Here is a 16,087-nt window from a genome sequence, read left to right on the forward strand (position 1 = left end):
GGTGTCTAGAACTGTGCTGTCACCCTTTTCACTGACTCTTGAAAAAAAAAATTGTTTGCTTATTTTATTATTATTTTTCAAATTAACAAAGCACATATAAGATTGGCTTGAGAAAAACAGGAGGCATAAAAATGACTCAGATATTGTCCAATAAATGGGCATGTGGTACCCATGGAGGAGGACCACCTTATACATTGTGGAAATAATGTCAGCGCAAAACAATCTACTAAGTTTTCTGATTACATGCGGCCATGAACCAGTTGATGGACTTCAACCATAGTATAATAAAAGAGGCAGCAATGAAGAATACTTTATATTAATTCCATACAAACTTTCTCTTTCCTAGAGAATGGGCTGATAGACGCTAAGGTTGTATTTTTATATGCTACCTTCTGGATATATTATTAGAAAAATTATAGGCACTGAGACAGTAAACCCCATGAAACACAGAATTCACTTGTGCCCCACACTAATGTCACCCATGTCCTTCTTTAGAGAAGGTGGGCTACAAAGTACATGTTCAGTCAATAGCCAGAGCATGAAATAGAATTTTAGTCACTTTGTAATAAAAAAATATCACGTTTCATGATGTCAGATGGAGAAATGGTACAAGAGAATTCTCCCAATAATAAAGAAATCCAGCAAAAGAGTCAAGGTGTAGAGAGGAATGCAATTCCCAAAAGACAAAATGAGATTTTTGTACACTTTGTTTTCAAAAATCTTTTCTCAGAGGACTTGAGTCAATGTCTTACTTTATCCAAATTGGCTTTCACTTCTGTAACTATTATTAGAGTTGTTGAACTTTGCTTGTACATGTTGTAGATCCTGTGGTTCCCACGTTTTGTCAAAAACAGTCACCTGAAATATTTTTGTGGTTGAGATATGCAATGAATTAGCTGGCTACTTGAAGACTTCCATGATTCCGTGAGCAGTTTGCTCTGTCTTCTTGCTGGTTCTCATCACTCCTCTCTAATTTTGAATGTGGTTAAGGGAAAAAAGGCAAAATAAAAGTTTATTTTGAGCTACATGACACCACCATGACTAAATATATACTGTACTTGTGACTTTGGACAGTTTTATCATTGCCACACTCCAGGGCCCACAAATTGCTGCTACTAAATAAGAAATGTCCATTGTATATTTTTATGGCCTAAATTCACACATTGATATATATAATATTTGTATTTTACTGAATGTTTGGATCTCTCTCTCTCTCTCTCTCTTTTCTTTTGATGAAGAAAAATGGAGCATAATGGTAATAGAATAACAACAATCTATTTTTAGGGATTTTCATGCTATATCTTCCTAAAGTCAACCGTGACCATTTATATAAGTAGAATAAATATGACTAGGAAATCAAACATGAATGAGACAGGCAGGAACATCTGAATTGATAGGGCCATATATGGGTTCAGAAGTGAGAGAGAGAAAAGGGAAACCATGATTGTACTCCCATGAACAAATACAAAGAATAACTTAATTGTTATTTTTGATCCAACTTTGAAGTAAGGCATGTAGTTGATTTAACAAAGCAGCTTATGACCTTAAAATGTTGGGTTCATTTTTGAATTGTATACATCTTCTCAGTTCCCCAGAAGAGTCATCATATCTTGTTAAGAATAGAACAAACATTGGTAAATTAATGGATTAATGAATAAAACTGTATGTTTAGAAGTGGCACAATGTAGTTGGTGAAGTCATGTACAGGAAGACTAAATCTGCTTTGTGATTTAGAACAAAAATACTGGAGCTGCTTAGTGACTCAATTTCCCCTCGTACCAACTAGCAAGAACATAATCCATTTGAAAAATTGTTTTCAATGATGGTTGACGGTTGTCGTGGTACTGTACAGATTTTATATCACTTGTGTAGGGCTGGGTAGAAGAGTAAAGGCACAAATATCTGGTTCTTGTCAATCATTTGTTTTTTACCACTGAAGTGGTGATGTAAGGCTATAAAGAGGAACTGCCCTGATTCCATAGACACGAGCAGAGTTGGACGTAGCATCATCATGGTGACTCCAAAAGAGAAAAGTGAGGCCACAGTGTGCTCTTTCCCCAACATCCTGGATAAATTTCCAACCCTGCTGCTGTCTGAGGTGCAGCAACACGTCATGGAGGATTTTCTGTAAGCCATATTTTGACATTCTGCTCTTGTTCATGGTGTGCACCAGACAGGAACATATGGTTCCAAATGTCTGTGGCAGTTGTGTAGAGGACACAACAGAAATAGTTGTTTTATGTTGAAAATATAAAAAAGAGGAATATGGAATGCAATGAATTGGCCACTGAAGAGCAAAGACCTTCAATATTTCAAGTTGCCTATTATGGTTGTCAGAGGGAAAAAATGTAGAGAGAGTTAAAACATTGATAATGTCTACTGCTGTGGGAAAAAAATGTTCTCACTGATTACTGTAGAACTATTCAATGACAAAAATCAATATTACTCAAAGAAAGTTGGTTCCTTGTCTAAGTAATTTTATAAGAATACAGGTATTTTGTGATAGTACTTTAAAAAGGAGTTTCTCTTTGAGGATTTCAAAAAAATAAACAAAATCAGTTGATAAACTGGTATGGTTCTCCATGTGAATTTTCAGGTCAATAATTTGCACTGTGGTGGGAAGAAATTTGTTTACCTTGCCCTGGCATAAATATCCATCTAACTGGGCTTTTATCTGTTCTTTCTTCATTATGCAGTGAGCTTTTAGAGATCACTTCACATGCCCCAAATATCTGAGTTGCACAGAGTAATGCATTTTCTGTTTTCACTCATTTAGGATCTAGTGGCTTTTTTATGACTGTGGTCACCCTGCTCTCTCCTTGCTATTATGCTACAGATGATTCAAAGGCAATTAGTACACAGGCTTGGGGATGCTTTTAAAATTGACTGGTCATGGACAAACTCAGGACACTTTAATCAAGTAACGTCTTACAACATGCCTGCTTCCTACATAAAGAGGTATGTTACCTTCCTGAAGTAGGAAATTGCTTGCCATAAAGAAACAGGCTATCAAATGTGATTCTTGTGACTGTGGTCTACTTTGCTGTGACCAGAACACTAAGGATAAGATTAATCACCCAACTATCAAAAGTAGTAAATATCTAGTAATTACAAGCTAACTAAAAAATAACAGGGTAGGTAAAATACACTACAAAGATTGAGAAATAGCTAGGGAGATATACTTCCAGGTCCCCTCAGAAGCAGGCAGAGGCAAGAATTCAATTATTGTAAGTTAACTGGGGAGTTAATTCAAGGAAAAACCAAGGTATGAGGCAGGAAAAGAGAAGAAGCTGATGAAAGATGCATTACCCGCCCATCAAGTGATCACTGCAGGCAACTGGAACAGAATTCCCTTGGTGAACTTTGAGAGAAACTATAGAACACATTTCAGAGTTCTCCCAATTGAGGGGCTGGTTCCAAGATACTGAACATAGACTTAACTTTCAAACCGTCAAAAAAAAAAAAAAAAAAAGAAAGAAAAGAAAAAGAAAAGGGGAAAAAAAGCCCTCATGAAGAATCCCAGCTGTTTTCAGGAAGCCAGGTTCACAGGCAGAGGTAAATGCTGAGAGCATATGGGTGGGGCAGTGAAAGCATCTGCTACTGCAATTTATACTAAAATTTATAAAATAAGTGTTTCTGGATAAAGGTGAAGGATTTAATACATTTCCTCCAGAAAACTCACTAAAACTATAGTGCAGGGACTGGGAGAAAATGCAATCATTGAGGAGTGGAAACTTACCTGACCAACTAGAGAACACTAAATATGGAACTATCACTGCTAAAAGGCAAGAGTCAACCTGCTCTTCAGGGTAGAAAAGTCTCATGGCTAGAAGCTAGCAGCCTGGAGTGCCTCCAGGACCTCAGGGACATGGAGAGGTAATGTAGGAAGGATTGCTGGAAAGCTCTTTAAGAAGTGGTTACATCCACACCACGGGATAACTTCCTCTCCCCATGACTTTCACATAAAACTGGGGGCATTTCTCTAGAGATGGTAAATCTCAGGCTCTCTAGATAGGAGGATGCCAGACTTAAAAAGAAGCATAATTAACAGTCTGAACTGGGGGATTAAGTAAACACAGATGCAAACGGAAGTTGGAGTTGGTGGCTTTCTTCATTTGCAAGCCTCCCAGTTCACAGACAGTTAGAGCTTGACTCTTAAGGAAGGGCACCATGAGAGTCTTCTCTTGGAAATGTAATCAGCCCAAAAGAAAACTTTTTTTCGTTTCCTTCAAATTTATTTATTAAAGAGAAATACATATATAGTTGAATTCCCATTCTGTCTGCCCCAAAGACAACCAACATTGTGATATTTCTTTGCCATGATTTTATATTACCTACATAGTATCCTTTTGTTTTGTTTTGTTTTTGTATTTGTTTTCTCGTTTGTTTTTTATTGAAGTACAACTGCAGTACAAATGTAAGTTAAAGGTGTATAATACAATGATTCACAATTTTTAAAGGTTATACACCATTTATAGTTATATTATAAAATATTGGCAATATTCCCCATGTTGTAAACTATATCCTTATAGCTTATTTTATACCTAATAGTTTGTATCTCTTACCCCCCTATCCCTATATTATCCCTCCCCCTTCCCTCTCCTCACTGGTAACCACTAGTTTGCTCTCTATATCTGTAAGTCTGCTTCTTTTTCGTTATATTCTTTAGTTTGTTGTAGAAATCTCTTAAATATACTCTTAAAAATGCTGACATTAGAGGTTCCCTGATGTCACTCCACATTATTCTCTAGCAAAGTTTAGAACCCACATGCCCTGCCTAATTTGACTCTGTACTTGCAATCAGCTTTCTAGTCCTCCTTCCTTAATGATGAACAAAGGGTTGTAGGACATTTGAGAAACTTCCCACCGTGATACCTGGAGACCAAAAACACAGGAAAAAAAAGCATCTTGAAAGCAACAGAAAGTATTTAGGGTAGAAAAGTCCCCCAATAATACCCTCAGAGGGTTAAGGATAGATACTACATCTGTGAAACAAAAACAAGATATTTAACATTGAGAGGGAAAAAATAACTCATAAAATAAAAACATAATAGCATAAATGAAAAAACTCATAAAAGGAGGACTTCCCTGGTGGCGCAGTGGTTGAGAGTCTGCCTGCTGATGCAGGGGACACGGGTCGTGCCCCAGTCCAGGAAGATCCCACATGCCGTGGAGCGGCTGGGCCTGTGAGACATGGCCACTGAGTCTACGTGTCTGTAGCCTGTGCTCCACAACGGGAGAGGCCACAACAGTGAGAGGTCCGCGTGCCGGAAAAAAAAAAAAAAAAGAAAAGAAAAATCATAAAAGGATTAAAAAATAAACTTGAGAAAATGTCTCAAAAAGTTATACAAGTTGACAAAGAGAGGGACTCATGCAACAGGTACAATATCTGAGTAAACTGAATTAAAGAAAGATAATTTTTAAAGCACTTTTGCTCAGAAAATTCTCAAGTATGTGTTGAAAGAAATGAAGAGAGAAAGAATGAGCTAGATGGAGATACAGAGACAGAGAGACTTAGAGAAAGAAATAAGAAGGAAGAAGAGGAAGAGGAGCAGAAAAGATAGGATTCAAAACTAAAACAAAACCAAAAAGCACCAGACATTAAATACAGGGAAAAGGTGGAGAATCCCCAAAGTGACAGTGAAAGCAGTATTCCAGGAGGGAAACTGACCTTCGTCTAGAGAGCCACCTGTCCTGATTAAAGCAGCATTAATCCGCGAGATAGACATGTAAAAACCTATCACTAGCATCACTTCCAGTATTCTGTTGTTCTTTTTCTTTTTTTAAAAAACGTGAAAGAGCTTCTGGATTCCTTGTTATAGCAAAACAAGGAGGTAAATCAAGGACCACATGTAAGTAGTAAAGAATTTGGTCTTGTCTAAAGAGACATCTGGGGACTTCCCTGGGGGGTCCAGTGGTTTAGACTCTAAGCTCCCAGAGCAGGGAGTCCGGGTCGATCCCTGGTCGGGGAACTAGATCCTGCATGCTGCAGCTAAAAAAAAAAAAGATCCTGCATACTGCAAGGAAGACCTCGCACACATCAATGAAAATCCCACATGCTGTAACTAAGACCCGGCACAGCCAAATAAATAAATATTTTTTAAAAGAGAGATCTGACCTTTACCCTGGGTTTGGGGGAGGTAGTATATGTTATACCTGATAAAATAGTCTTTATTTAGGGCAGGGACTAACCACACTTGATAGTCTTAGTGTAGAAGATGACCATGGCACAACGACCAGCCATATGATTGGGAGGGAAGTATCACTTGCCCTGGACAGTGAGTCAAATCATTTGGAAACCAATCAATCAATCAATCATGCCTATGGAATGAAGCCCCAATAACAACTCTGGACATTTGGGCTCAGGTGACTTTTCCTGGTTGGCAATATTTCATGATATTGACATATCACAGGTTAAAGCTAGGAGGGTAACATGTCCTAACTGCAGGAAGAGAGAACAACAGAAGCTCTGCACTTGGAACTCTCCCAGATCCTGCCCTATATGTCTCTTGTTTGGCTGATTCTTATCTGTATTCTTTCCTTATAATAAACCATAACCATGAGTATAATAGCTTTTAGTGATAATAATTGAGCTTGAGGGTGATTTTGGAAATTCCCCAAACTTGCAGCTCGTGTCAGAAGTGAGAGAAGTCATGGGGACTGTGCCCTAAAAACTGAGACTTTGGCTAGCTCTGGGCACATGAGATCCAGAAAACAGGAAATGTCTCTGAGGGGAAAGACAGGAATAGCCTACATAAACAAGGAAGGAAAGTACCAAAATGACAGCTGCTTTGAAGTCCAAGAGTGCCCAGCACAGGGAGTAGGAAAATGAAGGTGTCCATGGAGGATGTCTCCAAGGGGAAATAAATTGATGCAAGCAAATTTGTGAAAATTGTGTAGAGAAGTTATTGGAATCTGTGAAAAGTGGGCAATAAAGAGAAATTAAGCCAATGAAAAAATAAGACAAAAAACAGAAACAGAACAAAAAATCTTCAGGAAAAATGAGTAAGAGAAAAATGTAATCACAGTGCATCCCAGTGCTCAATTGTGCTTCAGAGTCAAACAAAACCCCGAATAATGATTGAATTTGAAGCCTTAGTTTATTAAGAAGAGGAGAAAGGGAAGCCAATGGAATGAAGGTGTTAAAGAGTGAAAATCTCATATACCATGACAGAATGATGGATAATACCTCCAACTCATGAAGCCTACAAGAACTATTTATATATATTATGTAGAAACATGAGATGTGTAAATGCTAGACAAAATAGCTGTAATAGTTGAAGAAACACTGGGCAGCAGAGAGAAGTGGTATTGTTATGTTACGTTTTTATTTAGTGCTAACTTCTAAAACTATATGTGTGTATTTCTTTGATAAATAAAAGCAATAGTTTAAAAAATACAGGATACTTCCAGGAAGAGATTATGAAGAAAGAAATTAAACCAAGATGTAATGATTAGAAACTTGGATTAATTTATATGATTTAAATATGAAGAAGCATAGTGTGTTTTGTTGTCAAGAAACTTAAATTGAAAATCCATAAGGAAGGCTGGGATGAATAAAAATTAGGATGTTGTAATGGTTGTGAGCTTCAGTTTTGGATTTTTAAAGGCAATTACCAGCTCTCTAACACAGGTTCTTTAAGGTTTCTGCTCACTTATTTAATCATTCCAAAACTGAATTAATTGGAGATTATAAGATTGCTGAAAATAATGATTATTAAAATATGTGCAAAAGCAAACTTTGACTACATTACATATGTGTACAAGATATGCCATTTTACACCTCCCTTTCTGAACTGAGATTTCTTGGTTATGTCTTACAGATATCTTGGCATTCCAAGCATTCAAATCCGATCAGTCTACAAAGATACATTGAGTTCCGACCATGTGTCAGGAGTTGGGAAAGGCTCTGAATGTATCCACAGCCTCGACCCCATATGAAAAGACCCTGTCTTCCCGGTTCTTGCAATCTAGAAGGAGAGAGAAACACTAAACTAGTGAACAAATAGTTAAAATTGGTAATAAATGCCAAGAAAGAAAAGTGCAGGGTGCTATGGAAGGGTAAAATTGGGTGGACATATTTTTCATTGTGGATTCAAAGAAAGCCTCTCTGAGTAATGAGGTATGAGGCACAAATAATGCTTCATTAGGAAAAGTGTGAGGAAAGGAATATTCAAGATGCTGAGAGCAGCTTGGGGAAATGTCCTGACACACAGAGTTGGACATGATTGAGGACCGGAAGAGAACTAGTTCGACAAGATCCAAGTGAGAAGGAGAGTTCCCCGCCATGTGGCTGAAACATGGAGGAACAAGAGAAGCAAACATGAGGTGAAGATGCTGATATTCTTGTGGTCTTGGTGGTGAGGACTCTGCCTTATGAAGCACATAGCTGAGTGGGTGAATGACTATGAGTTGGAAAGATAGAGCCAGGCTCAAAGGTTTCACATCAGCTTTAGAATCAGTTCTCAGACCTTCAGGAAGGCTGGTAAGGACATTCATTGGAGGATCTGGTCTTCTGAGATGCAGATGAGACTCCTCTGGTGCTACTCTCTCTCCAGCTCACATCAACCACTCAGGGGTTACTGCAAATATTTACATAGTTGGAGCCCTCCCTTGCCTGGAATGTTCTTCTTCTTCCCCCTTCAGTAACTCCCAGCTAACTCTTAAGGCAAGGTTTAAAGGCTTCTTCCTCAGAGCACTCTTTCCTAAGCTCCTACCCCAAAGCAAGTTCCACTTTTCAAATCTATCACATCCTTCTGCTTCCTTTCATGGAACCTGCATTCTGTCTCTGTGCCTCAATGTGCTCTTCTGAAAAATGAGTGGAGTAATATTAGTGACCACCTCAGGGGGTCCTGGTGACTCAAATATAAACCACAAAATATAGTGCCGGGCCTATGGTAAAGGCTCAGTAATGTTAGCTATCATTTGATAGAAGGAAGGCACAAAAGAATATATATTGTATTTATATTGTCTCAAAGCATGCAAAACTAATCCTTGCTGTTGAAAGTCAAGATAATTGTGACATTGGGGCAGGGGGTGTAGCCGAGAGGGACCACAGAGGTTCTGATGGAGTTCTGTTTCTTATCTGGGTGGTTGATTACATGACAGTGTTCATTTTGTGATAATTCATCTTTGAGCTCAAAACTTAGGATTTGTACTTTTGCACTTTAATAAGAGTAGTACTGGGCTTCCCTGGTGGCGCAGTGGTTGAGAGTCTGCCTGCCAATTCAGGGGACACGGGTTCGAGCTCTGATCTGGGAAGATCCCACATGCCACGGAGCAACTGGGCCCGTGAGCCACAACTACTGAGCCTGCGCGTCTGGAGCCTGTGCTCCGCAACAAGAGAGGCCGCGACAGTGAGAGGCCCACTCACCGCGATGAAGAGTGGCTCCCGCTTGCCGCAACTAGAGAAAGACCTCGCACAGAAACGAAGACCCAACACAGCCAAATATAAAAATAAATAAATTAGGGCTGCCCTGGTGGCACAGTGGTTGAGAGTCCGCCTGCTGATGCAGGGGACACGGGTTCTTGCCCCGGTACAGGAAGATCCCACATGCCCGCAGAGCGGCTGGGCCCGTGAGCCATGGCCGCTGAGCCTGCACGTCCGGAGCCAGTGCTCCGTAACAGGAGAAGCCACAGCAGTGAGAGGCCCGTGTACCGCAAAAAATAAATCAATTAATAAATAAATAAATTAATTAATTAATTTAAAAAAGAGTAGTACTTACCTCCCAAGGTGGCTATCAGTATTGACTCCATTAATACATGTAACAGCACTAAGAAGAGTGTCTTAGAAGGAATATATAATAAAGCACAAAACAAGTACTCATTATTTTAAGGAAAAGCTTATTTATAACCAAAAGAGAACAGAGATGAGTTGTGAGCCCTTCCTTTATAAAAATGACTTTTGGAACTGGAAGGAGAAATGGAGAACATCAGTCCCCATTGGCTTTTAGACAGCAGTCCAACCATTCATGTTATGGTTGGGCCTCAGGAGGTGATGGGACTTGGCTATGAGCAGTGAGCCACGGTTAGTGATCAGACCAGGGTTGGGACCCAGGTCTCCTGACATCCTGACTGCCCAGCCTGGATCTTTTCTTCTTTACTCTCCTTACTTATACAGTAAGTCCCCTACATATAAAACCTTCACATTGCGAACTTTCAAAGATGTGAACGTGCATCTGGTAACAGCAAGGAACCAGAACCTGTGCCATCAACGTCAGGTGTGAGTGAAACTGCAGCTTGCCCTCCGTCTGCTATTGCTGACGATCCTTCAGCTCTACCATCTCCCACCGCCTCTCCCTCCTCCAGTCAGTAACTCTTCTTGCCTGTGCACTTGATGCCAGCCCCTGTATGCCAGTAATTGTGCTGTACTGCTGTACTTTTCAAGGTACTGTACTGTAAGATTAAAAATGTTTTCTTTATTTTTTGTTTGCTTTTTATGTATTATTCGTGTGAAAAGTATTATAAACCTATTACAGTACAGTACTATATAGCCGATTGTGTCAGTTGGGTACTTAGGCTAACTTTGTTGGACTTATGAACGTGCTCTCAGAATGGAACTCATTCATATGTGGGGGACTTAATGTATATGGAGGTAGCTAAATACCAACTTGGTTCAGACCTTCCACATGATGGATTATTTTTTACACTCCCAGGTTGTAATAATAGGATATAAAGAGTTGAATAAATAAGACATTTTTTCTTTCAAAGATTTTACTACAGTTGTTTTCCATAGTGCTTTCATAAATGGACCAGTGTTAGTATGAAAATTACAGTAAAATTGTTAAGGTGTGTGTGATGGTAGCCATGGTGCTGAAAATTCAAATGTTAGGAGAAACCCCTACTGCATATAGCATTTTGCTCACATTTGACATGTAAGATTATACTCGAGATTTTCTAGATACAGGGCACTATATTAATGTCCTGAGTATGACACTAAATATAAACTGATCTATGTAGGAGCTCTGAAAGAAATCCGGTTCATTATTCAGTTCCGTCCTACAAATGTGCACTTATGAATTGTAGGTTGTATAGATTATGACTTCATTCATACAGTCATTCATTCGATGAGCATTTATGTAGTTTCCCCTAATTACCAGGCATACTGCTAAATGCTGAGGTTTCCTGTAAACAGAGCAGTCTGCTATCATTGAGTTTCTAATAAAGTGAACAGACATTTAGAGAGTTGATAATGACCATGAGGGAACTGAGCAGGGCACTATGAGGGAAATTAATGTAACAAATTTAGATCAGACAGACAGAATGGATTGAAAGAGGCAATGGGAGAGAGGAACAATTAAGAATCTATTGTAATAGACTAGATGGAAGATCACGGTGATTTGGGCAAGTGTAGTGGTTCTCATCTAGGGGTGATTTCTACTTCAGAGGACATATGGCAATGTCTGCAGACATTTTTTGGTTGTTACAGCTTGGGAGGAGGGTACCACTGACATCTAGTGGATAGAGTCCAGGGAAGTTGCTGAACATCCTATAAGGCACACGACAGCCTCCGCAACAAATAATTTTCTGGCCCCAAATGTCAAAAGTTTTGAGGCTGAGAAACCCCAGGCTAGTATGACAGCAGCGGAGCTGCAGAGAAACAAATTAAAGAAATGTCTGGGGCATAAAACCAATAGTGTATGAAAACAGACTGGATGTAGTAGGAAAAGTAAGGATGACGTCCTGAGTTATTCATTTTAATAACTGGATGGAAGGTGGTACATGTACTGAAATGAGGAACTTTGCAAGAGGACTGGGGAGGGAGCAATAATATGGCACAGAATTAAGTGATTGACATGCTTAGTCAGTAGGAAACAGTAACTACAATTGGTTATGTGAATCTGGAGTTCAGAGGCAAGTCTGAATAAAAGAGAAAATTTGGGATCCTTGCTTAAAGATATTCAGTGTCTTAGAAGAAACACGTGACATCACCTAAGGAAAAAAGTATAGATAAAGAAGTTGTCAAGAAGTGAGGATTTTGATCCCCAATCAGCTGCACATTCTTAGGAAGCTCTAAAAGCCACTTGATCTTTTGTTTTCAGTACCCTATCATAAGTAAACTCTAGTATACTCACCACTTGGAAAACACATTTATAACATTTGGGTTCCTTAGTCTATTCTAAGCCATTTTTCTTTATGTCTAGATATATTATTAAAATTAAGTAATTTTAAATGGATTGCTATCTAAGTAATGTCACCAGCTCTCACGAGATGCACAATGCTGCACGCTACCATACTGCTTCATTATTAACCACAGTGTATCAATTTAAGCTTAAGATTTGGGAAATGGGGAAAAGACCGAATGCATTCAATTGGAAACTTTTATTCTTAAGAGGGCACTATGAAAATGTGAATCAAGAGTGACGAACAGTCATTTGGGGCAAAAATATAACTAGATGCATATATACACAAGATACAGTGCTTCTAAAAAGCACAAAACAAATTAACAGCAGCTGCTGATCTCTCATGAGTAACTTACACCATGAGCCTGTGTACATGAGCAGTGGAGGAAAGCATTTTAACAAGGAAATAAATTTCAGTTTTAAGCTTTACAGATTTTACAGATGATACAGAAAAGTAACTTAAGTGTGCATGTGTTCTTTAAGAAGCCTACTTTAGGAAATGCAATCTTTCTCATATTTCTACCAACCAAAAAGAACTTAAGACCAAGGGTCATGCAGGTAAAAGTAATAAAATTTCCTTCAATAGTATTGGACCAAATTACTATTACTACACTATTAACTGAGTCATTTTCTAACAGACAAAATATTTTAGGCTTTGCCATCTGAGGCATATTTAAACTAGAAATGTATGTGTAGATTAATTTAACCAAAAAAGTAAATTATCACAAATGAACTAATATATACTGAGTAATGAAAACCTTGGAAAATACTTTCTATGCAGTAGCTCATATAATCCTCCAATGGTGCTACTGCGTTATTATCATTCTCATTTTACAGATGAAGATATCAAATCCTAGAGAGAGTGTGACAGTCAGTATAGAGTAGGTTTCACTGTAATAACAAACAGATCTCAAAATCTTAATGGATTACAACACAAAATCTGTTTTCACTGATTTGTCAACAGTTTGCTGCTGATCTGACAACTATTGAAGCAACTCCTTCCCAAAAGGTGACTCAGGGGTCCAGGCTGCTTCCATCTTGACCGCTAGAACTTGCAGCTTTCAGAATTACTCTGGCAGGAGAAGATAGTGCTGGAGGGAAATGGGAGATCCTTTCACTTCTTTCCTTCTCACCCAGAAATGGCACATACTACTTCTACTCACATTTCATTGGTTAAATATATTTTTTTACGCCTAACTGAAAAGATACAGGTTTTAATATGCCTGGAAGAAGAGAAATGTCTATAGGTAAGTATCAGCAATCTCTCCTATAGGGAGATAAAGTAATTTAACCAAGGCTACAAATCTAGAATAGGGTAAAACCAGGATTCAAACAGTTTGTTCAAAAGCTGACCTAATTCTGGAGTTTGGGATCTCAGGATCTAGACATGCAATATCTATTGTCTATTAACCCCATATGTATCAAGAAAAATAGGCCACTGATTATGCTTTACACAAATCTTTAGGTTTTAAAAAAAATCCTCTAACAAGCTTTATATTTATTCTTACTTTAAATAATACTTACTAAGGATTTATAAAGTACCCATTATTTGAATTTTGAAGCATCACTTCCTCATCAAGTTCTTCCCAAATTCCTAAAGAGGTTAAATTTCTCCTTTTCATCATGCCCTAAGTACCATTTTGTAAAACTCATCACATTTCTTTACTACCTATGAGTTTCATTATGGCAGCAACCATATTCCCACTGTGTATCCAGGGTTTGGCCCAATGCCTCCCACAAAGTAGGCACTCAAATATGCATTGAATGAGCCAATGAATGAATGAATGAATGAATGACAGGAAAGTTTGTCTCTTTTCTGAAACAAGTCATATCATATCATATCATATCATCAGACACTTTCCGGACTTAGAAATGTTCCTCGGCCAAATAAATGAAATTTACTCATTTACAACTTCCAGTCAACATTCTTATTTGTCTTATTTCTTCTCACTTGCCTAATACTCTGACTACATTCTTTTAACACAGAGCTCTTCAAATTTCTGAAGATAACCTGCATATGCTCCTAATTTTTCTTGGTTTCATCAATCTATGCATGAGATGCATTTTTAAATCCAAATCAACCCTTCTTCTTATCTGTGGATATGTTCTGTTTTATCAACTATCATACATAAGTATCCAGAACCAGGCACAGTATTTGAAGTATGAACTGACTAGCTGCCAACAGTGAGGCTATAAGCTCTCTTGGAGGATGGATGGTGCATGTTTCCCACTATAGGGTCTTCGGTAAAATATATATATATATATATATAATATATATATATATATATATAGCGTCTGGCATCACATATAAGGGTGAATGAATGAATGCATCTGAAGTTATATTACATTTCTTTTTGTAATTCTTTCCTATTATAGGTCTATATACCTGTGGACATGTTTTTCAGATGAATTAACTCAGTTTAGGTCAGTTCTCCAAAATCCATACTCAGAGGGGAAAAAACAAAACAAAACAAAACAAAACAAAAACAAAAACTCTATGAGTGTTAACGCAGACCTAGCAAACATTTATACAGAACATTCCTCCACAAGGCTCAGAGGAAATTAAGCCAAAATGATCAAATGATGATGATTTCCCCAGGGAAGTGTCCTTGTCCTTCTACGGAGAAATAGTCTCCAAACCTACAGTGCTAAAATAGCCTCTCTTCCAGCGTTCAAACGTGACAGTCAAAAGAAATCAAGAAAAGGAGCGGTGCTGGAAGCTGCCTCTTTCCCAGTTCTGCACGTGTAAATGGAAGCAATTTACAAGAGATTATCTTGGGTCTGAATAGGAAAGAAGGCACTTTAATCTTAGAGGGCTGAAAGTATCTCATTTTTCTCCTCTTCCTCCTCCTTTTCTTCATCTTTGCCAGAGTTGTAATAAGAGCTCCTCTATTCTCTGAATACTGGCGTCCGAGATGGCGATTTTCCATCAAGTGATGGGAAGAGTCGTAGTTGGCCATCTCTACGACCCCCCCTAACAGGCGCACGGGGACATTACCAAGGAAGCTCCTCTGCCACTCACAGCCCACAACAGAGGCTGCCTTTGCTCTGACCAGCAGGTTAAATTTTCTGTCTTCAGGATGCAATACTCAATAGACTTTCCAGCATCACAGCGCAAAGTTGAGGGAGACGGAGAATGTGCGTGCGTGTGTGCGTATATGAGTGTCTGGATCAGTGTATTGGAGCGGGCAGTAAATAAAGGCTGGGGCCAGCGAGGGGAAGAGGAAAGCAAGAATTGAGAAGCAAAAGCGTGGCTCGGATCCTAGTGAACCTGCTGGAGCTCCTCCGGCTTTTGCTCAGAGCCCCTGCACCAACTCACCCAGTACCCCCTCTCCTTCCTCCTTCGCCTTCTCTCCCCCTTTCCCCTCCTTGTCTCGTTGCACTCTCCACCTACCCTCCCCCGCCCCCTCCACTTTCTCATCTGACCAGAGGACGAATGAGTGAGGCGTTCCAGCAAATTGGGGCAGCAACTTTCCTCAGCTGGTCTCCCGGCTCCGGGAGCAGTTGCGCCCTGCTTCCCCGCTGTCTGCGGCCCATGGAGGAGGAGGGGGAGCCGCAGCAGTGATGGGCTAGCGGCAGAAACGAGAAGCCAGCCCCGAGCGAGCCCAACGTCGCCAGCCAGCTCCGCGTTCCCACGCCGGTTCCCTCAATCTCTTTCCGGGGGGCTGGCGCGGGCGGAGGGGGGGTAGGGTGAGGCGCGCAGGGTGCAAACGGGGAGCATCCCAGGGAGGATGAGGCGGGGACCCGACCTGAGCGGGCTGCCTCTCGAGGGCGTGCGACAGCGGCTGGGTCTGGGCAGGAATTAAGAAGCTGGGAAGATGGAGCGCCGCACACTCCTCGCGCAGCCCGGGCTCTGGACCAGGGACACCAGCTGGGCGCTTCTCTATTTCCTCTGCTACGTCCTCCCCCAGACGGCTCCTCAAGTACTCAGGATCGGTGAGTGAAACCCGGGGAACGCTCCAGGC

General features: G+C 39.8%; 1 protein-coding gene across 10 annotated transcripts in view; it reads left to right on the plus strand.

Annotated features, from left to right (window-relative positions):
- The first annotated feature begins 15,159 nt into the window (after positions 1 to 15,159).
- The window catches only part of GRIK1 (glutamate ionotropic receptor kainate type subunit 1), a 419,139-nt gene continuing 418,211 nt past the window's right edge, over positions 15,160 to 16,087 (plus strand). For 9 of the 10 annotated variants that reach the window (XM_060297863.1, XM_060297866.1, XM_060297865.1 and 6 more), the window contains exon 1: positions 15,160 to 16,058. In XM_060297863.1, coding sequence (XP_060153846.1) covers positions 15,941 to 16,058 — 118 coding nt within the window. In that variant the 5' untranslated portion in view covers positions 15,160 to 15,940. The remainder of the gene's footprint in view (positions 16,059 to 16,087) is intronic. The other variant, XM_060297864.1, reaches the window with a different exon arrangement.

Source organism: Globicephala melas, chromosome 4 (assembly GCF_963455315.2).
Source record: "Globicephala melas chromosome 4, mGloMel1.2, whole genome shotgun sequence".
In the NCBI taxonomy this organism is placed as follows: Eukaryota; Metazoa; Chordata; class Mammalia; order Artiodactyla; family Delphinidae; genus Globicephala; species Globicephala melas.